This window comes from Thamnophis sirtalis, unplaced genomic scaffold (genome assembly GCF_051295495.1).
Source record: "Thamnophis sirtalis isolate CommonGarterSnake01/CBP01778 unplaced genomic scaffold, rThaSir2_p1.2 scaffold_1, whole genome shotgun sequence".
Lineage (NCBI taxonomy): Eukaryota > Metazoa > Chordata > Lepidosauria > Squamata > Natricidae > Thamnophis > Thamnophis sirtalis.
Genome location: NW_028261381.1, coordinates 46,087,140 through 46,104,029, shown reverse-complemented (window position 1 = coordinate 46,104,029; position 16,890 = coordinate 46,087,140). Strand labels below are relative to the sequence as shown.

At 38.7% G+C, this 16,890-nt stretch overlaps 1 protein-coding gene across 1 annotated transcript in view; it reads right to left on the bottom strand.

Moving 5' to 3' along the window:
• The window catches only part of DPP10 (dipeptidyl peptidase like 10), a 273,664-nt gene extending 260,701 nt beyond the window's left edge, over positions 1-12,963 (bottom strand). The window contains exon 1 of the mRNA XM_087707706.1: positions 12,040-12,963. Coding sequence (XP_087563832.1) covers positions 12,040-12,120 — 81 coding nt within the window. The 5' untranslated portion in view covers positions 12,121-12,963. The remainder of the gene's footprint in view (positions 1-12,039) is intronic.
• Between the last annotated feature and the right edge of the window lie 3,927 nt (positions 12,964-16,890).

The window sequence follows — 16,890 nt, the reverse complement described above, 5'->3', positions numbered from 1 at the left end:
AATATTTGAAATGTTAAAGGAGATCCTTGGAACCAAAAATTCATAGCCACAATGCCAACAGTGTCAGTAATGATGTCTTTTTCTATGGATGGACTATGTTTAAAAGATATTAATAAAGGAATGACAGAAGTGAAACAAATTGTGTTTGATCAATAAACAGTGGAGTCAGAAATATTGGGTTAAAAAAAAGTATAGTAACACCAAGAAGGTATTTAAAGTAGAAATACAAGTGCCAAAGACATAATCTTGATAAGGACTCTTTAATGGATATAGAAAAGAAAATGGCTAAAGATTTAAAAATGAAAGAGGAAATGCAAATGATGATCAAGCTACCTGCAAAATGTTTTTTTATTGATTTTACAAAACAGGTTTGTTAAACTTCAAAGAAACTTATGTGGTAAGACAAAGAAGAATCAAAGAGAGATCAAATCCTATGACAATATTAAACTAAAGATTAAGATTTTGAGAGGTAAAAGGAAGGAATATAAACTTGGCTTATTTAATCAAGGTTAAAAAAATACATGTTTTTGAGAGGGAGGAGCCAATGTCATAACGAGATAGTTGTGTGGTCTCAATGCTCTGAGACCACAGCCAACACTTTTGCCACTGGGTGGGCCAAACGGACCTAAACTGTCCCAAAGAGATGGTGAACTGGAAGAATACATCTTGCTGATCTCTGGGATATCACAAAATCCTCGAAAGAAGCAAGAGAAGTTCTTCAAGCTGGCAAAAAATCCAGCCAAGACTGACAAAGTCAGGGCAGCTCCAAAATGGAAGGATACGGAAAGAGAAAGTGTTTCCAGCTGGTGAGGAATTTTTATTGTTTTTAAAAAAGAGACTGCCTATAAAAACTCAAAAACCAATTTAAATTAAAGAATAGAAGAATCAAGTGGCGGAATTGAATTTGGAATGGATTTGGATCAAATCTATGCAAATCTTTTGAAACGGATGGATTAAGTTTTCTTCTTCTACCTTCTCTTTGTGACTCTCTGTAATTTACAGACTAAAGTTTTCCTCTTTTATTGCTGTGGGTATTTTTCTAATCCATTTAAAGATTGGACCTCTTTTTCTAATTTGATATACAAAAAAGATGCAAAAAGAAACTCTTTAATAGTGTCTCTGCTCCAGAGGCTGGGAGGTATTGTTGATCGGAGTTTTGTGTATTCAAAACAGAACGTTTTTTTGGCTTCCAGTTGGCGTTCTCTGTGGGAGTGTTTCATTTTTAGAAGCTCTGGACCCGTGGCTGTGTTAAGCTGTCTAAACAGCATCCATCAGCTGTTTGACAGATTGATTATATCATCTTAACTCAGTATGGAAGGCTAAAGATTTTTATAGCAATATACTGAAGGCTGGACAGCCCCCCCCCCTCCAGGACCCAGAGAAAGAGAACAAGAGGACAGAACAGACAGCAAAATATCCAAGGATCATACTAAGTTAATACAATGGGACTATAGATCCTGCATATTAATGGGTGATTTGAACGGAGTTCTGGATACCAAGAAAGACAAGAAGGCTCTTCTGAAAAATATCCAAACGCGAGTGAAATTACCTAAGTCTTTTTTCGATATGATGGATGATATGGAACTAAGAGATATCTGGCGAGAAAGAAATGCAAAAGTACAGGACTTTACATTCTTTTCTGATAGACATCAATCTTTTTCCAGGATTGACTTCATATTAACAACAAATGATTTGCTTTCTAGGGTAAAGAAGACGAAGATATGTTCCAGAGCCTTAACAGATCATAACCCGGTTTGGATGGAGTTGGAATTTGGGAAGAAATCTAGAAGGTCTTGGAGATTAAATGAAAATTTATTTAGATATGAGAAAAATGTTAATGAATGTAAAAAATTGTTGAGAGAATATTTTGTCTTTAATATGAATAAGGGCACAGCTATGGAAATGGTTTGGGATGCAAGTAAAGCATACATGCGAGGAGTCCTAATAAATTTAATTAGATTACATAGACATAAACAGAGGGGGGAAGAAATGAACTCGAGGAAGAGATTAGGAAAAAAGAACAGGAGTTAATATTAAACCCAGGAGATAAGAAGATTAAAGAAGCAATTATCCTATTACGAGAGCAATTTAATATGCTGATGTCAGATCAGGTGGCTACTAATTTGTTATATGCAAAACATAATACTTTCTGTAACGCAAGTAAACCTGGCATATGGTTAGCATATTTGACCAGGAAGAAACAAAAATCTCGTAATATTTCAAAAATACATTATAAAGGGAAGGAAGTTTATCAACAGGATATGATCCAAAAGGCCTTTCTTGAATTTTTTACAGGATTGTACACGGGTGACAAAATACAAGGTTTAGATATAGATAGATACCTGGACAAAGAAAAAATACCTATAGTTAAGGAGGAACAGAGGGAAAGATTGGATCAACCAATAACCTCGGGAAAATCCTCCAGATAATTAAACAGTTAAAGGCTGGGAAAGCACCGGGTACAGATGGTTTGACAGCGGCTTATTACAAAAATTTACAATTAGAAATGGTAGAAGCCCTAAGGAATTATTTAATAAAATCCAAGTGGAAGGGAAGTTACCTCCATCTTGGAAGATAGCTTTCATATCCCTGATACCTAAAGCGGATCAAGATCTTAGTCAACCAAAAAATTATAGACCTATATCATTACTTAATATAGATTATAAATTTTTTACAAAAATATTAGCGAATAGGTTAATGTTGGTTATTCACCAACTGATTCATAATGATCAAACCAGTTTTATACAAGGAAGACAAATGAGAAGTATTGTAAGACAAATTGTTTATATACTGGAATATTTGGGAAAGAATAACCAAATCCCCGCAGCGCTTATATTTTTAGATGCCGAGAAAGCCTTCGATCGAGTGAATTGGCAATTTTTAATGAAAATAATGCAAAAGATGTAAATAGGAGAGTATTTTCTACAATCAATCAAAGAAAAACAGAACATTTTTTTTCACGGATTGCTTAAGATTTAATCTGCATAAATCTAATGCATTTTTCTTTTTGAAACAAGTAGTATGTAGACTGTTTTTAAACATTTATTTTTACTTTTTTTACTTTTTTAAACTTTCCTCTCTTATGCATTACTTAATGCAGGGGTGGACTGCTGAAGGTTCACAGGGGTTCGGGAGCACCACAAGGCTTTAATGTTTGGCTACAGACTGATAAGATGTCCCTTTGAAGTATGTTTTTGACCAGAGAGAAGTGAGAGCAGCATTCTTTGTGAATCTATGCTTTAATTTTGTTGATCTTTCAAGCTAGAGTAGCTGTTTTTGTCAGAATGACACAATCCCAAGGAAAAATAGAGGTCTTGACTTTGCAAAATATATTTTCAGAACTACAGAAATTATCAAATATAGTAGAGAAAAAACTGAAATACCTAGACCACATAACAAGAAAATATGATGAAAAAATTGAAAAGGTTCATCAAATGCAAAACGGGGTGATTGAAACTCAAAAAATCAAAGTGGAAAGAGACTAAAACTGCTGATATTTATGACAATTGGTTTGTTCCTGAAAATGGAAAGAATGGAATACAGAAAGAGGAATTAAATGGAGAGGAAATCTATTTCAAAGGTCAAGATATAGAAGAAGATAAAATTAAAGAACCTATGGATTTAAAGAAAGAAATTCCACTAGCAAAAGTTTTGATAACACTGCTGACAATCAAAGACAAACTGAATAAGGAAACAGAAAGAGGGCATCAAGATTATATGAGAGATCTTATAAGCAAGGAGTTGCTAAGAGGAGTCCATAGAAAGCTGATCAAGAAGGTGACTAGAGGATTGGTACCACAAATGACAGAAGATATGAGATTGTTTTGTTATTGGAAAGATACAGGTCGATAGATAGAAGAATATAACTTAAAACTAGTTAACCTTAGTGAAATTTAGTAATAGTAGATAATAATTAAATAAATAATTGACAATGATAATAATGTATACAATGTGTAGTGTTATGATAAGTAATAATTGGATATGAATATTGAATGGTACCCATGAAAGGAAGATTAGAAATCCTTTTGGATTATATACAAAAGTTAATAAAAAAGAATTAAGTTAGATACAGTTAAGTTTTGATTATTAGAGGGAAAATGTTATGATACAGGATATAGTCAAATAAACGAAGGATAATGATAACAACCCATACATATGTATGGGTATAATGTAAGGAAACTAGACGAAAATTGCCAACAGCGATTTGGAAAGGAGGATTAGAAAAGTTTGTTATTAAATATTATGGATGTTTAGCTAGAATAGGATATAAGGATTTAGTGTTATTGGAAGATTTTAGAAATATTAAATGAAATGCCAGTATGTGGTTATGCATTAAATCTTGGTATATTTTATGATGAAGGATGTTTAAATAATTATAGTCAAATAAAAATGGAGGTATAAGGGTAACATGTATAAATATTTGAGTTAAAATACTTGAGTTAATATGAATTATGCTTGATGACTGTGGAAGAGATGCACGAAAACCTTTTGTAACCAACTGATACACTTTCTACAGTATGTAAAGAAGGAAGATTTTATGTGTTGTGTTTGTTTTGAAAATAAAAATAAATTCTATTTTTAAAAATACATGTTTTTATAAAATTCAACCCTTTATAGTCTTTATTTTGACACCAGCATTGTAAAGTTTATGTCTTATGGATTTATTTATGGATAGGTAGCAAGTTATGATTAGATATCTATTTGTAACTTTTTAATATTTCTGATAAAGATTGGAAGTCAGTTTATATATATATATATAAACTCCCAATTATGGGAGGAAGCTAACTGCTTCCATCATCTGTCCTTCGGCTCGTCACAAGAGTCCATCACGACAGAAACCCAATATTTTTACTGTTGCCTTTGTTATATTTGTGTTTTTTTATTTGTGCTGATAAATAAATAAAGGGAGACTAGTATAGATCTATTTCAAGCTATTTAGCTCTCATCAGCTAGCCATACCCTTATGATGGAAGCAGTTAGCTTCCTCCCATAATTGGGGCTTACCAGGGGTTGTAAAAAATCTAATAGATACCTTTCACCCTGGCTTCACTGATAAACGGATAAGAGCCTGTGGCCTAATGGCTAAGTTCTCTGCCTAGTATGCCTAGTGTGCAATATAGCCCTGGTTCAAATCCAGTAAGGGTATAGCTAGCTGATGAGAGCTAAATAGCTTGAAATAGATCTATACTAGTCTCCCTTTATTTATTTATCAGTTTTTTTCTTTGCACTTTTTACTTTTCCCCCCCTCTGATTTAAGTTTAGTATTCATTTTTATTACACTGATTAATTTTTACAAAAAGCAGTAATTTGTAGACAATTCTAGAACAGTGATGCTAATTGGATCAAGGCAAATCAAATAAAAATCAAATCAACATTAACAACTACAACAAATGAATTACTCCCAAAAATTGTATCCAAGTAAAATAAGAGTTTTGGTTTATCTATGCATTTTCTTTGAACTCAAATATAAAGATTATTGTTATTTTTTATTTTCCTTCGAAGCCTTGCAATATCAATAATTATGAATTTGGATCTTATGATTATATGTCAGAAACACATTTCACAATCTTGGAAACTAAGATATACTTTTGCAGTCATAGAAATGGCAGAGATAAACAGTATACAGTATTGTATGGTGTAGGAACACCTATTTTTTCAACCCTCACAATTATTCAGTACTTATGCATAATCCTTGGAAATGTGGGAAAGTTGAATGCTATTTTAGAGTAGAAGCAGGAGGTCGCATTACAATCATAGGCCAGAATTCCATGTTATAACATCCATGCATCAATTTGGCACTTGAAAAATTAAGAATTAGGCAAGATATAAATATAATCTAAAATGTTGTTTAAAAAAAACAATTGTCAGTTCTATAGAGAATAAACCTGGAATAAATCCTATTCTCAGTCAGTCTTGTCTATTTCTGCATCTTATTAGTAAACACTTTAAAATATATAAGACACATTTTGATGTTACTGCCAAAATCCAAGTGAGAATTGTTAGACGTATCTAACTAGCTGCTTATTTATCTTCCCTTGCCCCATAAGCTACATGCATAAAGAGAAATAATTTAACAAGACTGGATAGTTTAACTTTAAAAAAAACCTATAGTTTTCATTTTTCCTATTTATAAGATTAATTTGATTATTTTCATCAGTCAAAAAATTGTGTTCCCCAACTTGCCTGCTGCAGGGGTACATTGCATTTCTTGTTTTTCTCCCCCTTTTTTCCAAATCTGTTTTATTGGCTGACTATAGAATATCTATGGCTTCTCCTATATTTATTAAAAACAATTGTCTGAAATCCCATGAAAACAAATAGCAGGCTGATAAAAGGCAATTGGTTTAGTGGTGGTTTATTCGACTTGTATGCTGCCCTATTCCCGAAGGGACTCAGCGGCTGACAAACCAGGAGGGAAAGGGCACAAATACAAAAAGAGTAAAAACAGAGACAAACAGCAATACAAAACAATTTAAAAAGTCACAACAAGCACAACCAATTCGAGTGGGGGTGGAACTCAACAGCCCCAGGCCTGCTGGAACAGCCAGGTCTTAACGGCTTTACAGAAAGCCTGAAGGGTGGCGAGGGTCCGAATCTCCACGTGGAGATGGTTCCAGAGGGCCGGAGCAGCCACAGAGAAGGCCCTCTTCTTCTGATAGATTTCAGCAGTTTTAACACAGACATAGGGAAAGCCTACAAATTCCTTTGAGGCATCCCTATTGTACTTATACATTACATAATCCAGGCCAAAAATCATTTCAGGATATATCAGAAATGAAGTATTGGCTTTGAAAATGATTTGCATTATCATATGCATTATCTCACCTTTTATTTTTTGGTATGGTAATTAAAGAATGAGAGTTCTTAAATTTCATTAACCCAATTTTTAATGTCTATGATAGAGGTAAATATTTCCCCTATCCAATTGTGTTAAACTCTAGGAGTCAATATTCAACTCCATTTCTTAAACAAGGGAGCCAGCTTTATCCAAATATGCTTCTGTGGCCATATGGCCATCTCATCAAAGTGGTACCTATTTTTCTACTCACATTTTCATGTTTTCAAACTGCTAGTTACGCAGAAACTGGGGTGAGGAGTAGGAGCTCACTCCATAGTGTGGTGCTTGAGTCTCGAACTGGGCTGCTGCCTTTCCAACCAACAAACCCAGCTCTTAACCATTAAGAAAGATCAGGCGTGTCCAACCAGTGGACCACATGCAACCCTGGACAGTTAGTAAAAAAGAGGGGAACTGATCCAGGAAATTACAGCTTAATCAACCTGATATCAATACCTGGGAAGATCTTAGAAAAGGTAATCTAGCCACAAATCTGCCTAAAACAAAATTGTAACCAGAAGCCGACATGGGTTCATTAAAAACAGGTCATGCCAAACAAATATTTCATTCTTTAATAAATTAGTGGATCAGCAAAATGCTGTGGACATACGTAGTATACTTAGATTTCAGTAAAGCATTTGATAAAGTAGACCACAATGTAATTATTGGCAAGATAGAAAATGGTAGGATAGACAGCATCACCACCACATAGATCTGCAACTGGCAGACAAACCATACTCAACATGTAGTGCTCAATGGAATTATATCCACATAGTGGGAAGTAAGCAGTAGAATACCCCAAGATAAGTTTTAGGTCCAGTACTCTTCAATATCTTCATAAACAATCTAGATGAGGGAATAGAAGGGGAATTCATCAGATTTGTGGACAACTCTGAGCTGGCTGGAATAGTAAGGTCAAGATCCAAAGAGATCTTACAGACTTCAACACTGGGCCCTATCTAACAAAATGAAATTCAGTGTAGATAAAAGTAAGGTTTTATACTTAAACAAAAAAAACCCAACTGTATGGGTACAGACTAGGTGAAACTTGCCTCAATGCTAGTAACTGTGAGAGGGATCTTGGAATCCTAGTGAACAATCATTAAAATATGTGCAGCAGCAGTCAAAAAAGCCAATGGAATCCTAGGCTGCATTTATAGAGGGATAGAATCAAGATCACATGAAGTTCTAGTACCACTTTCCAAACCCTTAGTAAAACCACACTTGGAATATTACATCCTGTTGTGGTCATCACAATATTTAAAAAATGCTGAAAGTCTGGAAAATGTGCACAGAAAACCAACAATAATAAGGGGGCGGGATGCTAAAACATAACAAGAATGGTTACAGGAATTGGGTGTGTCTAGTCTAATAAAAAGAAGGACTAGAGGAAGCATGATAGCAGTGTTCTAATACTTGAGAGGCTTCTATAAAGACAAGGGAGGCGGTGTCAAAATATTTTTCAAAGCACTAAAATGCAAGATGAGAAACAATGAATGGAAACTAATCAAGGAGAGAAGCAACCTAGAACTAAGGAGAAATTCCCTAGCAATCAACCAATGGAACAGCTTGCCTTTAGCAGTTGTGGGTGTTTCATCATAGGAGGCTTTCAAAAAGAGACTGGATAACCATTTGTCTGAAATGGTATAAGGTCTTTTGCTTCAGCAGATGGTTGGATTAGAAGAACTCCAAGATCCCTTCCAACTCTATTATTATTCTATTCTATATTGTAGTCTCACCAAATCATATACTTTTAACATTATATATGCGATGTATATACATTAACTATATTATATATTTTATATGCGGTCCAAGACTCAATACAACCCAGGCAATTCACTGAATATGACCCAGGCAAGCCAAAAGGTTAAATACCTGCTCTAGATCAAATCAGCTTTATTATAGCAGATGAGAGCAACTTGAGAGCTATTGTTTTTAGTCTCTATTGCAGATAGCATGGAAACAAAAATAGGTTGTGCTGTTCAAGGGGACAATATTATAGCTTGTAGTTTAAAACTAAATGTTTTAGTATAATAATAGAAAGAGTACCTCATTGCCATTAATAATTGGAGCAACATTTAATATTACTTTTTTTCTGAACTGAAAGTTTATATCTATTTATTTATTTTCTATGGCCATCTCACACAAGTGACTCCTTGATTGAAGGGATTCACTTATCACTTTAATTGTAATATAGTTGTTTAACTATTTCCTAATATATCTGGATTCTAAGTTCAAACTAGGTCAGTCATCCCAATTTGGTATAATTTTACTTATAATACCCATCTTCTTTGGCCAACATGACCAAATTGATGATTGACTCTGGAAATAGAAGTAGCTGTCCAATAGAATCAAAGAATAATAAGTTGAAGAACATTTGAAATAGACCCTTACAAGACCAAGAGTCAAGAATATCTGTTCCAACTATGTTCCAACTATGCAACAAAAACTAAATTGCAGACTTTTGTAAATATCTGAAGATTTAGATGTAACAGTGGAAAACAGGGAATATAAAAACACACTCACAAATATGCACACTACAGCAATTACACATTCCACATAAATAATTCTTTGCAGAACTAATATAGTTTCAATGGTATACAAGAGTGAATGGCATGATTTAACTAATGGTGATGATGTGACAACAGTAGTATAATATTCCTGTAATTTAATATTTTTGTCTTTAAACTATGACTATTAATTATTGGCTATATGAAGATATCTATGTGTGCAAATAATTATTTTTTATCAAGAATCCCTAGTATTACATTTAGTTCGGCTATAAATTTGTCATATTGGCATTTAGTCATCATTCCGGCTTCTATTCTCTTAGTAGTCATACATGCCAGATGCCATTGCCCTATACTTCGTGTTGCATTCCTACATGCAAAAAAAATGCAGAATATCAGTGTCCACATAATCAGTTATAATCTGTTGCTTTTATTTTAACTGTAAGTTATGAACCATGACCAGGTTTTGTTAGAAACTGAAACTGATTTGCACATTACAGTAAGATAGGGTTCAAATACTGCCACACTGTGGTCAATTTACAGGCTAATTTGAACAAAAGTTAGTAGCTATAAAATGGAATAGTAAGTGACCAAGTTAACAATAAGTAAACAAGGAACTACTAATATGACAGATCATAAATATCAATGAAACAATTGCAAGGAACAATGAAAAGAACTTATAAAAAGACAATGAATTAACTTGATTTTTCCTGTACATAGGATTAAAGTATTACCCACTCATTTTCTCTTCAATAAGTTTAATTAGTGAACTGATTTTATTCATACAGTAGACTTTGAAGAATAATGCTGAAACTTCCTAATTAAGTTCAGTGCTTTGGGGGGAAAAAACAATACAACTCCATGCATAGAAAACACTTAAAATCTAATATGCATTCTTTTGTAAGTCATTTCTAAACTCTGCAATGTTTTTCCAGCTACTATCTCAGAGTTATGCAAAAATATGTGCAGTATATATTAGATTCATAGGACCAGCAGAGAGTGGTAATAAATAATTACTAAATAAATGATTTGTTTTGTCTTGTCTTATTCAGGAGCCATTATGATGTGTTACTATAATAATTGCTACGATATGGTTTATGATTAGCTTTGAAACAGACATTCCTCTCTGGCCAAATTGGGTAATTTAAGGGGCTTTAGTCTGATCTAATAATTACAGAGTCACTAAAAAAAAAGAATACCCAAAGCTGGAAGTGATGAAATAAGAGTTTTTCTTGGTTGAAATCATGATACTTTTTCAGTAAAATATTATTTTTAGTCCCTGACAAGAAATGCTTTTGTAAGTGGATCAGTGAGCAAGCACCAACAGAGAAGCCCCCAAACCATCCATGAATAACTGTAGCATTGTCTCTCCATTTTTGTTTGTTATGTTGGGATGGAAATGCCAAAAGTTGTTAGGTATCTTCTCTCCATACACACTCATACACACCAGTTTATTTCACTGCTCTGGCAGACAGAGTAATTGAGGAGGAGAGAGGGAAAATTTGTATCTCTGTTGAGAACACAGCACCATCTCTGGTAATGCTAGCCAGCCCCTTTCTTTCTGTAGAAGCCACTAATAACCAGTGACCTACTAGCTGACTCTAGGTCTATTACTTTAGGAAAGCCTAAATAAATTTTGTTTAGCATGACTTTCTCAAGAAGAGAAAAAGTGGTAGAAATGAAAAAAGAAAGAAAGGAAAAAGCCAATTCAGAATAGGAAAGAAGAGATGACAACACTACCAATATCCTTTGGATGGTACCAAAGGATTCTGAGAGATACATCCTATATTCTTCTCTATTTTTTTAAATATTCTGTTTTTAATCTCCCCCCTCCCTTCACATTTCCTAATAGTTATTCAATATTATACATATTCAACTACTCAATTTAAAAGTCCTGAAGGATGAATATGACTACAGGTTCTCCTTGGTCTTCCCTGTAAGAAGAGCTTCTTTTCCCTGTAATTATACACCCTACCCCTCACTCTGCTGACTCCACTTCCTGGGAAAGGTCAGTGGGGTGGATGGTTTGTTAGATTCCTTTAAAAGCTCCCTTTAATACTTTACTTCCAAAAGACGGGGAAAGCGAGTCGCTTCTCCCCCCCTCCCCGTCACACACACACTTCCTTCTTTCGGATCCAATATTTCCTCTTGCACCCCACCCACTTCATCCACGACTCTTGCCGTAGGGAAGATTCTCCGTTACTCCCGGTGTATGTAACGGGGTCATTTCAGTGCCTATAGACCAAGTCTCCAAGTGCCTCTTTCCAGGAGGCGGCAGCAATTAGTCCCCCCCCCCCCCCGCTTCTTTGCCATGGGTCGAATGGACGTCCTTCAGCCTGGCCGGAGAAATGGCACTTCGGCGCCCCCCCCCCACGTTTCTTTTCCTTCTTTTTGCCCTCCTTCTTCATGCCCCGCGACCATTTCTTGCAACTTGGACCAGTGTGCGGAGAAGGTAAATGAAACGGGGTGGGGGAGGCCATTCCAGTCCCTGACGAGTGGGAAAAGGAGGGAGAGGGAGGGAGGGGGGAGAGAGAGGGGGAGAGAGGGAGAAGGAGAGAGGTAGGGAGAGGGAGGGACAGGGAGAGAGGGAGGGAGGGAGAGAGGGAGATTCCACCGAGGGAACCACCCCCACCACCCCGAGCCACCCAAAAGCCGGCTGAAATGCCTTCGCTCCCGCCGCTCAGCTAGTCCTACCTGGTCTTGCGATGGAGCCTGGCCTCCCCTGTTTCCTGGGTTAGACTGCGCCTGCTGCTGCTGCTCCTTCATGGCTGTCATTGTCCGGGGCGACCGCGGGGTGGGGGTCAGCACTTCCTTTGACGGCTGGCCCTGCAGGAGGAGAGCCCCTTCCCTCGGCCGCCGTTACATGTCACAAGCCTTCCCCTTCGTCGTCAGCCCGAGCAAAGCCAAAGGGGCAAGTGACTTGGAGGCAAACCGGGCAACGAAGAATCACCCACCCGGCAGAGACGGGGACGGGACCAGCCTGCGCCGCGCTCGCCAGGCTATCGCAATCCTCCTCAGGCTGAAGCCACAGGGTTGGGGTGGGGGGTGGCAGAGAAAAAGAAGCGCGCCCAAAAGGCTGAGGGAGCTCCGATTAACGGGCGCGCGGCAGCCTGGAGCCGGCAGCCACTTGGGACTCGGGAGGGCTCCCCGCGCAGGCACGCTCTGGCATTACTGCGGTATGGGTGCCCTCAAGAGCGGCGGGCTCGGGTGAGCGCAGGCTGCGGGGACAGAACCCCGGGAGAAGCGCGTCCCTTGGGAGGAAGCGGGGAGGGGAAAAAGGAGGCGGGGAGCCCAAGCGTGCAGTCTTTTCTCCCGCGGCAGCTGTACAGCGCAGCCCTGCGCCGCAAGTTCCGCGGCTGGAGCTGAGGAACGAGGAGCGCAGCGCTGCTCCTCAGACGGCACATTCGCTTTCCCTCCTCAGCTGGAATGGACCACTCAGACTCTCAGGCACGGGGGGGCGGGGGGAAAGACGCTGCCGTGGATGGAGGAGGTGGTGTCGTCGCCTACCTGGCTGCTCGTACTGCTTTCCCTAAAAACTGCGTCGCCGCCACTACCACCACCAACAACACCCCTCCTCCTGCTCCTGACCTCGCGACTTGCCAAGAATTCAATCTGGAGTCGCTCCGTTGAAATCTTCACCTCGGAGCGGACGGGGCGGCTTATGGTCGCAAAGGAAGGAGGAGGCAATAGTGTCCCGCGCGAGGTGCAGGTTTGGCTTGGGGAGGAATCGTCCGAGCCACGAATTAGCCACTCGTGCGCTCACCTACGCGCACTCGCAGGCGGGGGAAGAAAACTGGCTAAGTTGCACACCGGCTTGGCATTGGCGTGGCAAACGACGAGGGAGAAGCCCATGAGCGATTCTTCGTTTCAGAAACAAAAAAAAAGGCTTCTGCCATTCCTTTACTCAGAATACACCTAACGTAATAAACGCTATTCATTCTCTTTCAGACAGAGATTGCTTTGAGGGTGGAGTCAGAAGGCTAAATTTCCTATCCTGGACTGCCCAATTGGTTGTAATTCTGAGCCCATAATCCATTTTAAGTAAGAAGCAAAATTTGAAGTTACAGACTTCGAAAGCCTTCGAAATTATCTTAGGGATGGGCAAGTTTTGATCTCCAGGCTGGAATACTGTAATGTGCTCTACATGGGGCTGCCCTTGAGGAGCATCCGGAGACTTCAGCTAGTCCAGAATGCGGCCGCGCGAGTGATCGTGGGCGCACCACGGTTCGCCCACATAACACCGATCCTCCGTGAGCTGCACTGGCTACCTGTCGATCTCCGGGTGCACTTCAAGGTCCTACTCACCACCTATAAAGCGCTCCATGGTAGTGGATCTGGCTATTTGAGAGACCGCCTTCTGCCAATTACCTCCCTGCGTCCCATCAGATCGCATAGAGTTGGCCTCCTCCGTATTCCATCCGCCAGTCAGTGCCAACTGGCGACTACCCGGAGGAGAGCCTTCTCTGTTGCGGCTCCGACACTATGGAACAATCTCCCCATGGAGATTCGTACCCTCACCACCGTCCAGGCCTTCCGCACAGCCCTCAAGAACTGGCTAGCCCGTCAGGTCTGGGGCTAAGCCTATTTTCGCCCCTCCCGAATGTTGAGTGAATGTTGAGTTTTATTGTTTAATTTATTTTTGTTCACATTTCTTTTTGCACTGTCCTACACTCCCTTTCCTTTGTGATTGTAAGCCGCCCTGAGTCCCCTCAGGGAAAAGGGCAGCCTATAAATGTTCAATAAATGAAAAAATGAAATGAAACACTCCCCCCCCCCTTCTTTTACCTTAGCAATGACAACTGATGAAAAACGAAGCAGGGATTATACTGTATATTGTTAGTTTATTTGGGCAAATGCTCTTTGTTAGCCAAAAGTGTGTTCATGAGGGTTTTTTTTTCCAGGACATGACTTTGAGGTACACAATAACTAATTATAAAAGGAAATCAGCTGGGAAACCACATATCTGGTTCTAAGATCCACATGAAAAAAGGAGGGCAGAGGTGTACTTCATTTTAAAGAATTGCTTTTTTACTCCCCTTCTGAAAATACTACAAATTTGGTTAAAATAATCTTTTATAGATTTTTTTTCCCTCTAAATGATATGCTATGAACATCTGATGTTTACAAACTTTTTAAGTATTCAACATCTGTTATATTATGGTACAGTTATAACCTTGCATACAATGAGATAACCACCTCAGGAAGCATAGCACCAAACTTGATTAAAAAATAGTTTGTAAAGCCAAGAGAAAGGCAGCGTTTTTTTAATCTTTGGAACTTGATAGACCTTGGATACTTTGATTTGATTTAAGATGGAATAAGATCACATTTGATTTCAGACAATAAAATCCCAAGGTTGGTTTTGATCAGACTCATTTAATCTCATATGATCAGACTCAGTTTCATATGATGAGACATATTTCTTTTTTTAAAACTCATATTATTAAAGATATGAAAAGTCTCATTTCAATCAAATCCAATCAAAAGCTGTGCTTGCAATATTACAGGATCAAAATTTAACCAGACCCCTGAGGATCTCAAGCATTTCTATCAGAATTAGCTATACTCTATTCAGTCTTCTACTTTATACACTAGCTTGAATGTACAATAGGGAAACTTAAAAAAAGATTGCTAAAGAAAGCAAACTGCCTGACAATGATTCCTAGAAATTTGTCATACTTTTCCAATTCTTCGTTTGGAGATCACAATAAGCATCATTCAAAAGGAAAAAGGGATCACTAGCTGATGTATTTTAACTGATGAGTTTAAGAGTAGTATCCATAATAGTGAACTAAATACCAGCAAGATTGCAGGAAGAGGGAAAAATTAAAACTTCCTGAGCATGTAAAACTACATGCCAACTACCACTGGGCATGTATAGAAACATATATAATTTTATCTATGGATGGATGGGTGTAAATCAGTAAATGTTTGTTGATGTAAGTATGGAAAAGAAACAGGGAAAGGAACAGAAATTAGCTGAGTCATAAAGGCTTTGTGGTCCAACTCGGCATATAAGACACTTCTTATGATTCTTTTAAGTAACAAGCAATGTCAACCTTGCAATTTCATTTCCAGGGAGTAATTCATTGTAGCATACTAAATGTAGCATACTAAATATACTGTAGCATACTAAAAAGCAGAGGCATCACCCTGTCAACAAAAGTCCGTATAGTCAAGGCTATGGTTTTCCCAATTGCAATGTATGGCTGTGAAAGTTGGACCATACCAAATAATTAAGGCCTTTGAACTATGGTGCTGGAGAAGACTCCTGCAAGTCCATTGGACTGCAAAGCAATCAAACCGGTCAGTCCTAGTTCAACCCGTCTGCTCTTTAGAAGGCCAGACCCTGAAGATGAAACTCAAATATTTTGGACACCTAATGAGAAGGAAGGACTTACTGGAGAAGAGCCTAATGCTGGGAAAGATTGAGGACAAAAGAAGAAAGGGACAGCAGAGAATGAAGTGGCTGGCTGGAGTCACTGAAACAGTAGGCATGAACTTAAATGGACTCCAGAGGATGGTAGAGGAAGGCCTGGAGGAACGTTGTCCATCAGGTTGTGATGGATCAGACATGACTTGGCAATTAACAACAACAAGACTTGAAGACTGTGCTCTACATGGGGCTGCCCTTGAAGAGTATTTGGCGACTTCAGCTGGTCCAGAATGCAGCCGCGCGAGCGATCGTGGGTGCACCTCGATTCACCCACGTAACACCTATCCTCCGCGAGCTGCACTGGCTGCCTGTTGATCTCCGGGTGCGCTTCAAGGTGCTACTTGTCACCTACAAAGCCCTTCATGGTATTGGATCTGGGTACTTGAGAGACCGCCTACTGCCAATTACCTCCACTAGACTGATAAGATCGCATAGATTAGGCCTCCTCCGAATTCCATCAGCCAGCCAGAGTAGACTGGCAACTACCCGGAGGAGAGCCTTCTCAGTGGCTGCTCCGACCCTCTGGAACGAACTCCCCGTGGAGACCCGGACCCTCACCACCCTCCAGACCTTCCGCGCCGCACTTAAAATCTGGCTATCCCGGCTGGCCTGGGGTTAAAGACTCTAACCCCTACTCGAATTGTATGACTGTTGAGTTCTTAAATGATGTAGTGCTTTTATGTTGTAAATTGTTTGTCCTCCCCCCCCCCTTTTTGAACTGTGAGCCGCCCTGAGTCCCCCCAGGGAAAAGGGCGGCATACAAATAAAGTGAAACTAAACTAAAAACTAAACTAACAACAATTCATTGTATCAAATTTCTCACATCTCCACTTCCCACCATGGCCAACTCACTGTAGGACAACTTGCTGTGGGACAATTTAACATTTCTATTTAATTATTTAAAATAGATAAAAATATTTTAATTTTTGCAATTTGCGTTTAATTCTACCCCCCCTTTTGCATCCTTTCTTTAATGATGCTATTCCACTATTTCTTTGATATTAGTGTAACTCTTGTCCTTCAGCGAGTTGACTGTGGTGAATTGTCTTGTAGTGAACTGGCCGCAGCAAGTTGGCCATGGTGAGTTGGCCATGGTGTGTTCGCTGTGT